Raw genomic sequence first — 15,380 nt, forward strand, 5'->3', positions numbered from 1 at the left:
ACCGAGGGGGCGGCTGTGGGGGCCGCATCGGCCTCTTCATCCTTTCAGCACCCCCCTAAACGCCTCTGGAGAGAGCTGGTGTCACGGAGGGTAGCGTGCAGACTTAGTTATCCCGGTTTCTACGCTGGACTTCGCCCAGCGGCCCAGAGCCTCAAGGCAGTAGACCACCTCACCCACTTCCTCAGCGCCCGAGACGCCGCCACCACCTCGGCCGAGTGCTCGAGGCGGGCTCCGAGAAGCAACGTCACGGCGCGCCGTGCGTCGGTTCAAAGGTCGGCCCTGCCCCCGCCTCCCCCTCGCTGTCTCGCTCGGCCTGCGCTGCCGCTGCCGCTGCCGCCGCCGCCGCCGCCGCCGCTGCCGTGGGCCCGGCTCCGCTCCGCCTGCTCCGCCGCCTTCCTCCCTGAGCGCTGCCAGGCCGACCGCCATGGCGAACGTGGCCGACACGAAGCTGTACGACATCCTGGGCGTCCCGCCCGGCGCCAGCGAGAACGAGCTGAAGAAGGTATTGGGGAGCGGGCGGCCCGGGCAGGGTGTGAGGGGCGCAGGCCTGAGCGGCTGGGACTGCCAGGCCGCGCTGTGGGGCGGCCCGCTAGCCGGCGGCGGCGGGCCCAGGCTGGGGGCCGGCGGCGAGACCGGCCCGCCGCGGGCCGCGCACTCCAGCCTCGGCTGACCTTGGGCCGCCGGCCCCGCCCGCCCGCCTACAGATGCAGCAAATATAAACCCACCCCTGAGCAAACACGACGAAAACGCTTCCTTCCTCCCTCCCCCGGCGGGCGCCGGAGGCCTGGCGCTCTCGGGAGGCAGCTGCCTGCCCGGCCCTCCCCGCGCCGAGGTCACCACCCTGGAAAAACAGGTTGGACCGAGACGCCCAGCGCATCCCGGTCCCGGGAGAGGAGTTGACCGCGCCGCGGACGTCGGCACCCGAGCCGCGTCGGGGCTGGTCTGGGGCCTGGCGGAGGGTCGAGGCCGCCCCCGCCGGGTGCCTGTGGGAACTTAGGGATGTTTCCTGGGAGCCGCGGCCGCGGAGCTTCTCCCCGCCTTTCTCCCTCGCCCATTGACCCGGAGGTGTCGTGGGTCTGTGTCTGGGTGCATTGTTCTGTGGGCAGGTAACCCAAATGTTATGTGCTCGTTTCAGGAAAAAGCTGTGGGTCCCAGCCAAACACCTGAGCGTACACTGACTAAAAATAAATAGAAGGCCTCATTATCGCTGTTTGCATTGCTGCGAATCTTTTATCTCAGGATTTCAAAGCATTTGAGGCATTTGATTAAGCCACACAGCATCTTCACGGGGCTTAGAGTATCCGAATTTGTAAGCTTAGAAGAATGAGAATGCTCCTTAGGCAGTGGGACGGGTGCAATTGAGAGTAAAAGCACTTCCTGTTACCTTACCGGAAATGCTATTCTGTGTTACATAATTCAGGTGTCTGTGAATGAACGCTTAAGTGCTTTATATCTCAGCCACCCAAATGTATGCAGCTTCACTAAGACCGAGGTCACTCCAGTTAAGACCCCAGTCAATCCACCGTATGAAAATAAACCATGACCTAGGAGCTTGTCTTGGCTTTTTCCTGATGCTACAATTAGAGGAGCCATCGTGAGCCAGATTCTTACCTTAGCTTAATTTTTTTTTAACATCTTTATTGGAGTATAATTGCTTTACAATGGTGTGTTACTTTCTGCTTTATAACAGTGAATCAATTATACATATGTTCCCATATCTCTTCGCTTAGCTTAATTTTAATAATAGTGTTTTTGCAGGCTGTAGAGCTTAACAGTCATTTCTCTTTAGAGTTAATTGGAGTCGTCTTGGTCTGCTTACGGGCCATCAAAGACATTTGACAATAGTGAAAATAGGGGATTTTTCAGTATTTTGTTTTTCTCTGTGGCTTTGTTTCATTGTTTGTATCTGGCTTTAGTATAACTTGTTTTCAAGTATAACTACTGTCTGCTTTGTTATTAGTGAGAAAACAATATTAAGATGGAATATGCCCAACAATGCTAATGAATAAAGGATATTTTGGGAGGTTATGATTTTAGAACATTGCTTCTCAGAAAATTGGATGTTACGTTAGTACTCACAAATCTTTAAACTGGTCTTTATATATAACCTTTTTTTTTAAAATCTTTTATTGAAGGCATACAGAAAGTTAGCCAAGGAATACCATCCCGATAAGAATCCAAATGCTGGTGACAAAGTAAGTTATTTGAGACTTTTTTCCCCTGAGATTTCTGTTTTAAACTTAAATCGCCCTTCTTGGGAAAAAAAGGGAATGTTGTAAGAAAAGTCCATTTATTCCCATAGTGCCAAAGTTTTATGTTAAGAGTATTTTGGTTTTACAATGGGAATACTAACATTCGGGGCAGTGGTAGGTGGTAAATAGGACCAGAATCAAACCAAAGGTAACTTGTAACTTTTCTTTTAGAATTAAATGAATTGTAGATTCCTGTAGCTTTTTATTTGTAAATCCAATTGTTTTACTTTTTCTTTATAGTTCAAAGAAATAAGTTTTGCATATGAAGTACTATCAAATCCTGAGAAGCGCGAACTATATGACAGATATGGAGAACAAGGTCTTCGGGAAGGTAGCGGCGGAGGTGGTGGCATGGATGATATTTTCTCTCACATTTTTGGTGGGGGATTATTCGGCTTCATGGGCAATCAGAGCAGAAGTCGAAATGGCAGAAGAAGAGGAGAGGACATGATGCATCCACTCAAGTGAATATCTTTTTTCTTTTTTAAAAAAAATGCTAAATACTTTTTTTCAAGTAGAAGTACTCAGTAAAAGAGAAGAGGCATCAAAAAATACTCTGTCCATCAGAAAAAAAAAAATCTTCCATTTACCATGCTGTCCTCATTGGGTGACTAAGTTGAATTTAATAACCTGAATGTTGGTATTTTGCTAACAGATCTTAAAGGATGGTTGGTGTTTTTACAGAGTAGGAAGATTGATTTGGTATATGCTTCTGAGGCTGCTTGTTTTTAAATTTTCAATTATGAAGATTCTTTTCTTTGAAGTATTTAGACCTCCTGAGTTACTTTTTATTTAAAAACTTACAAATTGAGTGACCATCTGGCTAGTTTGTTAACATGTTACAGTAACTCATTACTTGTTCCTCAGTCTGAACTGTCCTAAATTGATTTCCACTGAGCTTGCTGGCCTCAAGCCTGACATTAACCTGCCAACATATGAATGGTACCTGACCTTGATCTTAGACTGTGAACCCAATATGAAAATAACTGTTTTACTTTGCAAAATTTGTGAGATCTTTTGTCCCGTTAACTTTTCATGGACCAGTAATGGTTATACTAGTAAATGCCAGAGACTGAAGTTCAAGTGTTTATTTGAAATATTTCATAGTATCTAGTTTATACATTTGAGTAGGTAAGAGGAAGTAAAGTGTAATTTGTTAAAATTTTCCTGTTATTACAACATTTCATTTTGGATGGCTTTATAATATTCCATTCCATCATTTATTTAATCATTCCCTTTTCTGTAGGATGTTACCAGTTTTTTCCTATCATAAATAGCGCTGCTATGAGTATCTTTATATACAGCTTTGTCTCTCCTTGGCAGAGATTCCTGGGCAGGCATCAGTGTTTTGAGGCTGATACATATAACTAAATTGCCTTGTAGAGGATTGTGCCAGTTTAGCCCCACTGGTGGAGAGTGCCAGCTTCACTAGACCATTACCCACATTTTTCCTTCTTTTGCCATGTTTGTTGAAGTGAAGATTTTTCTGGCCTCTTACACAGCAGTGTTGCTTACTAATTGTAGTTTAATATGTTAGGGGAAGAAGACCTACCTATCATGTAAATCGTTGGTTAAAGGTTCTTAGGAGGAGGTTAAAGCCTGATGGAACCAAGTGCTTTGGTCTAAGGTCTAGATATGCTGTTGTTTGGAAGTGCTGGTAGTGTTTTGACCATAAATGTTTTATTATACTGTCTAGAATGTATAAAAGAAAACAATTTTGAGAAAGTTTGAATGCCACAAAATAGTATAGGTGCTTTGCAAAGCACATTTAACTTCTTTTGATCCTCTATTTTTTTTTTTTTGCGCGGTACGCGGGCCTCTCACTGCTGTGGCCTCCCCCGCTGCGGAGCACAGGCTCCGGACGCGCAGGCTTAGTGGCCATGGCTCACGGGCCCAGCTGCTCCGCGGCACATGGGATCTTCCCCGACCGGGGCACGAACCCGTGTCCCCTGCATCGGCAGGCAGACTCCCAACCACTGCGCCACCAGGGAAGCCCTGTTCCTCTATTTTAAAGTAAACTTTTACCATTAAAGGAGATTTAAAAACACCATGAGAAAGGTAAAACCAAATTAAATGCATTGCTTGCAAATTGTAAATAATATTTTTGAGACTTTTGATGTATATAGATTTGGAAATGAATGGTCCTGCAGTTCAGATATGCTGTATGAATAAAGACGAGTTGGGTTTTATCAGTTGGGATTTTTAATAGGCTTTTTAACTTGGCCGTTTTGGGGTCATAGACCCCTTTGAAATTTTTGCAAAAGTTGCTCAAGTTTTGGTTATAATTCACTGCGTTTTTCAGACATCTAAAACTTGCTGTAGGCTCTCTCTTGGAAACCTATTCTTCTCATCTTTCACACTCTAGATAAGGCCAATTTTTTTTTTTTAAGACATATGCAATCTAATTGCCTCCTGTAAATTGTAATGTAACTTTGTAGCGTTTCTGAATTGTCCTTGAAGGGGACAGAGCCTTATAGTAGAGCCTGGACTCTGGAGCCAGACTGCCTATGTGATCTTGGGCAAGTTACTTCTCTGTGCCTCAGTTTTGTCCTGTAACATGAGGATAATAATTTTACCTCATTCAGGGGGTTGGATTAGGTGGAGGTCTTCTTGAGGCCAGAAGAAGGTGTGATGTTTTGAGTTTGTGCAGTTATCAGCTTTATTAGGAAATGCAGCACAGTGAATTATTGGCCTGATCCTTTAAGTTCTGGCTTTGAGCAATACATATATTGTTTATAGCCATAAACAATTTGAGCTACAAAATAAAATCTCACTCAGTTGATTTATGTAAGATGTTCTTGAATTCTTTGTTTAAAAGATTATAGTGGAATTTGCTATATCAGCTATCGTTTATATCTTGAATTTAAGAGAACTTGGCAAAATTTGAACCTAATTCTTTTCTCCCCAGAGTATCTTTAGAAGATCTGTATAATGGCAAGACAACCAAACTACAACTTAGCAAGAATGTACTCTGTAGCGCATGCAGTGGGTAAGTGTGTTTTCTGGTTATGAAATGAATTTCATCCATTCTTTCAGTGGCACATTGAGTCCATATCAGTAAAAAATTGTTCATGATTTCAAACTGACTACCCAACCCAGAACACTTTCTGATACCTCTGAAAGTATTTAAATACCAGTCATTGGGCGTTGAAGATGAAGGTGAAAAGCACAATTCCTATTTGTCATGGCCTAGGGGGCATATTCTTATTTATACTTTTGCTTGCTTTAGCCAAGGTGGAAAGTCTGGAGCTGTTCAGAAGTGTAGTGCTTGTCGGGGTCGAGGTGTACGCATCATGATCAGACAGCTGGCTCCAGGAATGGTACAACAGATGCAGTCTGTGTGTTCTGACTGTAATGGAGAAGGTATGCATGCCAGTGTTTCTCTGCTTTTATGTTGGATGGATTGGGAATGCAGAAGTTGGAGAGGCTTACAGTTTTTCTTTTTCAACGTGTGTTTGTATTCATCTTATTAAAGATACAGAGGGTTCTGAAAGAGAAATGTAAAAATAATATTTCCTTATGTATAGGCCCAGTGAACACAGATAAACAGTAAACTTATATTATGTTGAGTGAAATGTTAGTCTTTTTTCATTCCAAAAAGATGGGGCAAAGTTTTTTGTCCCTTTATATTTTAAAAAGTTATATTTGGTAAAAGAGAGCAAATTGTTTAGTTCTCATTCTGATAAGTGGAGAATTTTACTGTAAGCTTTAGTTAGCTTTTGAGGATAGATTATTGCAATTGAAGCTCTTTTTACAGAAGTAAATATTTTAGGCTTTGTGGGCGAATGTTTTCTGAAACTGCTATTCACTTCTGCCCTTTTAGCACTTTTATAGCCACAGACAATATGTAAACAAGTGGGCATGACTGTCTTCTAGATAAACATTACTTATAGAAACAAGGGCATGCCCATTTTGGCCTGTGAGCCTTAGTTTGCCAGCCCTTGTTCTAGAGCAGTGCTATCCAAAAGAATTTTTCTGTGATGATGGGAAAGTTCTGTGTATGTAATGTCTAGTATAGTAGCCACTAGCCACCTGTGTATGACTGAGGAACTGAACCTTTTTTTTTTTTTTTTTTTTTTGCGGTACGTGGGCCTCTCACTGTTGTGGCCTCTCCCGTTGCGGAGCACAGGCTCCAGACGCGCAGGCTCAGCAGCCATGGCTCATGGGCCCAGCCGCTCCACGGCATGTGGGATCTTCCCGGACCAGGGCACGAACCCGTGTCCCCTGCATCGGCAGGCGGACTCTAAACCACTGCGCCACCAGGGAAGCCCTGAACTTTTAATTTTAATTATTTTTAAATTAAATAGCCACATTGGCTAGTGGCTACCACATTGGGCAGTTCTAGAACATCCTTTTCCAAATTGCTTCTGGCAGAGACAAGATAATTTGGAGAAGCTGCATATCATATTCCCCTTCTGGAGCGTCTCAGGGCATTTTACCTTATTAAAGTTGCTAACAATTCCCACTCTCAAGAAATCAGAATTGACTGAAATCTTTTCCCATGTGCCATTACCATTTTAAGGAACTGGTGCTTTGCAGAACATACTTTGCAGAAGCAGTGTTCCTGAAGTCACTTATACATGTCATCTGAGCATTAAAGTGTGCCACTAATCAGCCATCAGAAATTGATGGTATTTTTTTTTCACAGTATACTATATGTACAGCTTTGGTTTTATTTTATTATAGCACTGATCAAATATTTCAGAAGAATACATAGAAGAAAAAAACTGTTAGAGTTATAAAGGATGTTTAAATCTTTATTTGGGTTGTCTCTCTCCATTGTTAAATTTAAATGAAACTAAGACAAAAAAATGAAAAAGCAGTTGTAGAAGTTCCAGCATCCGACCACCCATTTTGTTTGCTTGATCATTAGGCTTTGTTTTAATTTAGGAAGTAGAGTCAGGAGTTAAGAAAATATTGTTTAAGATACTTTATACTCTGGAATAGAGGAGACTAGGTAGCTGGGTCCTTTAGGTAACCTGCAGTAAGATGTGAGTTTTTGTTATTAAGAATGATATTTCAATCAAAAGTTCAGGTAGCAGTTTAAAGACATTCAGGAAATTTATTTAGTGAATAAAGGCATTATCAAGACCTATCTTACTTAAGAGTGCGGTAGAGTACCCTTGCTGGAAGTTTGAATGACCTCTTTTTCCAGGGGAGGTAATTAATGAAAAGGACCGCTGTAAAAAATGTGAAGGGAAGAAGGTGATTAAAGAAGTCAAGATTCTTGAAGTCCACGTAGACAAAGGCATGAAACATGGACAGAGAATTACATTTACTGGGGAAGCAGACCAGGCCCCAGGAGTGGAACCAGGAGACATTGTTCTTTTGCTACAAGAAAAAGAACATGAGGTAATTTCCTTTTTGTTTGTTTTATTTTTGCCTCAGAAGACCAGAAATGGGTCTTGTATGCAAGATATAGGTTAGATCAGTTTGAGTTTCCTGAAGCAACACTGAACATAGATGAAGTTGTTAAGTCCTTAGGCTGAGTTCATAAGAACTGACTTCTTTAGTAGACCAACAAGACAGGTGCTGTCAGAAGCACTGTAGAAGGAGTTGGTCTGGGTCCCAGCTCTGCCATTGACTGGCAGTATAACCTTAAGTAATCCTGTTGTGTCTGTACCTCGGTTTCCTTATTTATGAAAATAAGGGCATTGGACCAGATAATCTAGGCAGCCTAGGTTTCACTGTGAAACTCCTTGGATGGTTGGTGAGGGCTTCAGTCCTCAGTACTGCCCTGTTGACTTGTTTTACATATTGGGTATCTATGTGAGCTTTCTTGAAAGAAAAGGTTCTGCGGTTTTAAAAACATTTTATTTTTAAATTTCTTTTTTTTTTTTTTTGGCTGTGCTGCGCAGCTTGTGGGATCTTAGTTCCCCAGCCAGGGATTGAACCTGGGCCCACGGCAGTGAAAGCACCGAGTCCTAACCATTGGACTGCCAGGGAACACCCTATTTTTAAATTGCTCATTGACTCTGTATTGTATCCATTAATGTACATGGCAAAATGTACTGGGCTGATGATGTGGCCTGGTATATATTATTTTGATTATACCATTGTATCTGTATTTTTTAAATGTGCGATGGAGTATATTTTAAGTTTTTTGTTTGTTTTTTGATTTGGACCATTTTTAAAGTCTTTGTTGAATTTGTTACAATATTGCTTCTGTTTTATGTTTTGGTTTCTTTGGCCACGAGGCATATGGGATCTTAGCTCCCCGACTAGGGATTGAACCCGCAACCCCTGCATTGGAAGATGAAGTCTTAACCACTGGGCCACCAGGGAAGTCCCCTAAATTCTTGGATATAGAAGCATTTGACAGGATTCTGGCTTTGTACTTGATCGCACTGCCATTTTGAGTTCCTTTGGAAGCATTTAGATTACAAGTCAGCCGCCTTTTTTAGTTCACACCAGAATTTTCTCCCATTTGATGGTGATTTCTACAAATGAAGTAAATTTTAAAAATCACTTCAAGAATCCAATAGAGATTAAAGCGATATTGAGATGCAGATTCTGGGAATTTGATTTGATTCATTCCCTCATTAGATTGTGGCTTGCTCTCCTAGACAAGCCTTTCTCAAGGTATACTAGTCGAATTTATTGCCTCAGCAAAGCTGTAAATTGCTATATATCTTGGCCTTTTGTGAATATTGCCAAACCTACCAGTGGCAAGGGTCCCTAGATTGCTTTTGTGGTTGTTTTTTTTAAGGAGTAATTTCTAGAATTCTGCCTTAGAGTGTTATGGATTAAAATATTCTGTAAGAATTTGGGATTTTAAAAAATAGAAATCACTGACCTTGGAGACAAGGGACTTAAGTTCTGGCTCCCATTTATTAGCTTTAGCTTCCCTGGGCTTGGCTTTGCATACTAAAAAAAAAAAGTCATCCCTCAGAAAGATGGTGTAGAATCAAATGAGATAATGAATAAGCTGCTCTTCTTTCTTGGGGCTGTGAGGAGGAGGCATTTGGAAGTAAATCACCTCCAAAATTATTGGCAGCAGTGGAATTGCATGGAATTTCCAACAGACAGCAGATGTTACTGGTTGTCTAAAGTAGAAAGTAGAAGATGATAAAGGTTAGAATGGAAGTTCATCTAGTAAGAGGTCAAAGATTGTTCCTTCTTGGTTTTATTGTGACCGGTAAAGTAAATTTGAGCCCAAAATGAGATTTAGGTATCTTGTTTTGTTTATACCACTGAGAATATTCTTAACCTTCTTAAGAAAAATTGATTAGTTTGACTAGTTCATGAACATACTCATATTTTGTTTGGGGCTTTCTTTTTTAAAAAAGCTCTCAACACTTGTGCTGAAGGAATTGTGAGGCCGTGAGATCCGGGTGGGTACTGTAGCTGAAACAGAGTGTAAATCTTCTGATCAAAAAACAATTCAATTTTGAGAGTGCTGTGTATGCATGTGTATCATCTTTCAGTACTGGTGTGTGTGTATTTTGGTAATCTTGCTATCATGGTGCATTTGTACAGCAAAGAACCACAGTGGTGGGTAAGATCTGGTGATGTTAGTCTCTCTTCTATACTCTTTATTTTTCAGAAATTATTACAGCTTTTATGTGTTTTACTGTCTGGTTCTTGGTAATTTCTCCTCATTAGTCTGTTTTTTCAAAATATCCTGGCCATTCTTGCCTGTTTATTCTCTGTTTGAATTTTAGCATCAAATTGTCTAATATAACCACCCTTCCTGCTGGTCCCCTGCCCCACCCAAAAAAAACCCTAATACCATTTTTTATTGGAATTACTTTAAGTTGAGCTCTCCTATACAAGAACATAGTATCCCTTCATGCTTCCTACGTCTTTTTTTTTTTTTTTAATTTATTTATTTGGTCTCACTGTGCAGCATGTGGAACTTCCCCAACCAGGGATGGAACCCGTGTCCCCTGCATTGGGAATGCGGAGTATTAACCACTGGACCACCAGGGAAGTCCACTCCCTACTGCTAATATAGCTTTAACCAAAGGATATTTGGTTAAAGGTAGTTTTTGGAACAGTAATGTAATGATATGTTCAGAAACACTTTCATTTTATGAACTTGCAAAAGCATTGAAAAGTGCTGCATGAAAGAAACCGTATTGAAGTTAATTTTTCCACCCATTGTGAGAAACAGCTGAGTAAACTCTCATAGGAAATATACATTCAGTGGTTCTCAAACTTTAGCATACATTAGACTCCCCTGGAGGGTTTATTAAAACTACAGATTGCAGGTCCTCACCTTTATAGATTCTGATGCAGTGGTTATGGGATGAGGCCCAAGAATGTGCATTCCTAACCAGTTTACTGGTGCTGCTGAGGCTGCTGGTCCAGGACCACTGGTCAAGATAATGGTTTGAGATTAACTTTTCTTCATAGGTAAATTTAGGAGGATAATTTAGGAAAAGAGGATATCTTTCAGATTTCCTCTCTTCTCTGACTGAACCAGCCAGGATTATTCTTTAGAAGAGATAACTATTGTATTGAAAAAAAATTAGGTGACCTTTCACTGCAGTTAATTTTATTTCAGCTTAAATTTCAAAAGTTAACTATAGATATTTGTGAATTCTAATAAGCAAACGTTTTAAGTTGGGCATGTGTGAAATTGGATGTATTTTTCCCTACACATTGAATGCTCATTTTTTAATGTTTATTGAATAACCTTTGCATTACCTAGTCCATAGGCTTATGGTGTAATAATAAGCCAACTTTAGCATTTGTTTTACATTCACCTAAGCAAGTTTTGAATTTTAGGTGAGGTAAAATTTGTTTGTATTTGTATGAAGCATGGGGTTTGAGCCCCTTTACTGGCTGAGCATTACTGGTTGAGCTTTTTTAGTTGAACTTGGGCTTTCACCTTTCCCTGTTAGAATCACATCTGGAGGAAACTCCAAGTGAACCTGTTCTCCAGAATCCCACTGGGCCTTGTACACCTTTTCACTCACAGGCAGTGTTTCGAAATGGTCCATAATTGTAAAATATACCTGGTTCTGTTTTTGAAGTTTCAGTTGTACCTTATGAGTCATTGTTTTCCCAATTCCAATTCTTTTGTGATAGAAGCTTTTAGCATATTACTTGAGAATAGCTAGGTTTCCTTATATAAATTTAGGAAACCTAGGGATGGTGGCAGTTTGGCTTTTGCAGTAAGTGGTAGAACTAAGGTTTTGAAATTGATTCAGGGAGCACAGAACAACAGTATGCCTCCATAAGTTTTTAAAAAGATGTTTCTGGTGTGCTTTATTTGTAGGTGTTCCAGAGAGACGGAAATGATTTGCACATGACATATAAGATAGGACTTGTTGAAGCTCTATGTGGATTTCAGTTCACATTTAAGCACCTTGATGGACGTCAGATTGTGGTGAAATACCCCCCTGGCAAAGTAATTGAGCCAGGTAAATCTTGATTTTTGCCTGATCCAAGATTCTTTCTACAGTAGGTGACTGAAAAAAATATTGTTGTGCACCTTCTTGGGTAAAATTCTTAATATTTTCCCCTTTATTTACTCAAATAATAGGATGTGTCCGTGTAGTTCGAGGTGAAGGAATGCCACAGTATCGTAATCCCTTTGAAAAAGGTGATCTTTACATAAAATTTGATGTGCAGTTTCCTGAAAACAACTGGATCAACCCAGACAAGCTTTCTGTAAGTGTTCTCTAAATTTAGGCAACAGATGAGTTAAGTTTAATAATAGTTGTATTTCTGTGTCACCTTCCCTTTGTTTTGGGTGCTAAGATTAGATTACACAGTTTATTAATTTGAGTGATTGATGGGCTGTCCTGGTTGTTTTTAAAGTGAGGATACCTGATGTAAAAGTTTATGGGGCCGAGTAGGGAATAGTGAAGGAGTAAAGCAGACTGCGTGTGAGGTGGTGGTGGGAGGATTGGGGCTCCCTGGAGAACAGATATCTCACCTGAAGAGGGCAACCCCCCAGCTTAGCGTCTACTGGTTGTTCATGCAGGAAGGCATGTCTAGTGTGAAATTTTCCAGTGTTTAAATGTTAGCAACTAATTCTGTTTTTTGTTTTCTAAGCAATAGATGGGTTGTCCAAAAGATGTCTACAGATTTGGTCTGTGGATCATCCATTTGTGATCTCTGGCTTAAAGTGCAAAGACTAACTGTCAAACATATACCTTGGATTGTATCAAAAGGGAACTTGATAGTGGATGAAGATAATCTTCCAGCTAACCTTATTTTTCTTTATTTTAATGAAGGAATTAGAAGATCTTCTGCCATCTAGACCAGAAGTTCCGAACATTATTGGAGACACAGAGGAGGTAGAGCTTCAAGAGTTTGATAGCACTCGGGGCTCAGGAGGTGGTCAGAGGCGTGAAGCCTATAATGATAGCTCTGATGAAGAAAGCAGTAGCCATCATGGACCAGGAGTGCAATGTGCCCATCAGTAAACTCTGCAAACAAATTGCACAGGTGGATTTTCTTTCCACACTTGCCTGGTTTGTTTTCAGCGATCCAGCTGGTCAACCCAGATGAACTGATGGACATCTGTTGGTCTATGTGTAACTTTTAAAATTGGTATAGTATCTACAGAGTGTATAATTTAAACTAACCACAAAGCTTTACATCTTCATTTCGACTGTTCTGTAGCAGAATAAAGCACTTGAAAGGAAACAAGACTCCCTTTCACATGTGGGTTATAAGTTTCAGTCCTGGTATCTGTGCTTGATTTTTATCAGTTTTGTGTAGATTTTATGTTTCATATTTTAAATTCAAATCCCACATTGTAAAGTTTGTGTACAATTTGTCCTGAAGCTTTGTGTTTGGCTGCACCTGCATAAGCTGCTACAAATAGAATAAAGAATTTCATAGCCTGTATCTATCATTTAGATGCATGGAAAAATGGGCTTTGCACACAATGGGTTTGGAGCTGACTGGGAACAATGGAAAAAATAACATTAGCTGAGCTGTGGTTGTAAAGTTTGGGGTTTCTCCCCCGGCCCTTTTTTTTTCCTTTTTTTTCTTTCTTTCTTTTTTTTTTTTTTTTTACCATCTTGTGAAAGGTTTCTGAAACTCAATAATAAAAAGCAGTTGGTGTAAATTACTCTTTGTCTCACATTTTTAGAAGGAAGTATTTTGAACTGTAAAATCTATCCTTAAACTGGAGAATGTACCCTTAGTTCTGGTTCTTAAACAGCCCTTAAAAACCCATTGGCCTGAAGCTTATGCCTCAGGCACATGCCCATTTTATAGTTTCAAAAGATAAAAGAGAGTTTGATATGTTGGTAGAAACAGGCTTTATTGGCTTCAATTAATGCTTTGTAGAGTCAAGGATATCTGAGTTATGTAACTTCTAAGTTATGATCCTGAGCACTGGGGCCAGGTTAACCTGGCCTGTATTTCCTCACCTCACCCCCTTTTTAAAAAAATAAGGTAACAGTAAATCAATATTAGAACCATGTCTGCATAGAACCTGTTAAAATGCTCTGTTTTCATTAAATGTTAAGTTAAAGATTCTCTTGTGTCCATTAAGTTGAATATTTGAGATTGGGGGGGAAGCATTGATTACTATTGTTTTATAGAAAAGTAAGACTCTTAGGCTGGTATGAGAAAAATCGGGTAAAACTACTATGAAAAGGATGTTGTATTGCTCTTCTTTCATCTTCTACTACCTTCTTTTCATTCCCAGAGTAGGTATTTTTAGAACACACTTTAATTTTAGGGAAAAGAGACATCATTTATAGATTTTACATTTGTAAAAGGACAAATGGGAGAAAGCCGAAAACTAAAAATTTTCAATGTATTATGCCATCCCTGAGCCTAATTGTAGTACTTGTAGTTTATTTCTAGGTCTACTAGAACCTGAATGAAAAAAAAAAAGGTGTCCTGGCATTAATCAAGGCCTTGAGGTTTAAATTATTGCCCTATCCACTCTACCTCCATTGTACAAAAGCTATTTTACAACCAGCCTGGGCAAGATGCAACAGCATAGTAGTTTTGTATCCAAGGTTACTTCCCCACAACAACTTTAAGTAAGAAATGCAGTGGCAATACAAAGTTTGTAGCCTTTCCAATAAAGGTTTATAAAACATTAGAGCTGTTCAGTGTAGTCTTTCTTTCAGTTCTACCCAGGTTTTTGGACTACAGTAGAGAACCATATGGAAGGGGAATAAAACCTTGTTAAGGTCTGTTATTTCACTGAGTCTACTGGCTCTACGTTGTAGAGCATCTGTCTAAAGAATAAGCATATATCATCAGTACAAAGAACCTTTTATAACAGCTTTATTGAAATATAATTCATATATCATTAAATCTACTTTTTAAGGAATGTGTGCAGGTAATTCCCTGGTAGTCCAGTGGTTAGAACTTCGCTTCCACTGCTGGGGCCCTGGGTTCTATCTGTGGTCTGGGAACTAAGATTCTGCAAGCTGCGCAGCCAAAAAAAAAAAAAAAGTGTGCAATTCAGTGGTTTTTAGTGTATTCACAGTGTTTTGCAACCATCACCACTGATTCCAGAATATTTTCATCACGCCAGAAAAGAAAAATCCGTTAGTATTTACTTGCAATCTCTAGTTTCTAAGTATTTGCCTATTTCAGATATTTTCTATAAAATGGAATCATGACAGTATGTAGCTGTTTGTGACGTGTTCATTTAGTATGTTTTCAAGGTTCATTCCTGTCATAGCATGTATTGGTATTTCATTTTTATGGCAAAATAATACTCCATTGTATAGAAATACCATGTTTGTTTACTCATCCATCAGTTGGTGGACATTTGAGTTTTTTCCATTTGGAATAATGCTGCTGTGAACATTCATGTACAAATTTGTGTGTGGACATGTTTAAAATTCTTTTCGATAAACCTAGGAGTGGAATTGCTGGGTCACATGGTAACTGTTTAATCTTTTGAAGAACTGCCAAACTTCCAAAAAGGCTGCACCATTTTACAATACCACAATATATGAGGGTTTCAGTTTTTCCATGTAACTGCCAACACTTGCTGTCTTTTAGTATAGCTATCCTAGTGGGTATGAAGTGATTTTGATTTGCATTTCCTACAACTAATGATGTTAAGCATCTTTTCATGTACTTACTGGCCATCTGTGTATTTCTGGAGAAATGTCTATTTCAGATCCTTTTCCCATACTTTATTCAATAGATTTTTTTACTGTATAACCTTTTTCTGTTCTAGGACAC

General features: G+C 40.0%; 1 protein-coding gene across 1 annotated transcript; it reads left to right on the forward strand.

Moving 5' to 3' along the window:
• The first annotated feature begins 293 nt into the window (after window positions 1-293).
• Window positions 294-13,699, forward strand: DNAJA2 (DnaJ heat shock protein family (Hsp40) member A2). Its single transcript, XM_019932464.3, has 9 exons — window positions 294-502; window positions 2,136-2,195; window positions 2,493-2,716; window positions 5,161-5,241; window positions 5,482-5,615; window positions 7,408-7,604; window positions 11,479-11,623; window positions 11,746-11,873; window positions 12,443-13,699. The coding sequence occupies exons 1-9, from the start codon at window positions 425-427 to the stop codon at window positions 12,632-12,634; spliced, it is 1,239 nt and encodes a 412-aa protein (XP_019788023.1). The 5' UTR covers window positions 294-424; the 3' UTR covers window positions 12,635-13,699.
• The last annotated feature ends 1,681 nt before the right edge of the window (window positions 13,700-15,380 follow it).

This window comes from Tursiops truncatus, chromosome 19, assembly GCF_011762595.2.
Source record: "Tursiops truncatus isolate mTurTru1 chromosome 19, mTurTru1.mat.Y, whole genome shotgun sequence".
NCBI lineage: Eukaryota > Metazoa > Chordata > Mammalia > Artiodactyla > Delphinidae > Tursiops > Tursiops truncatus.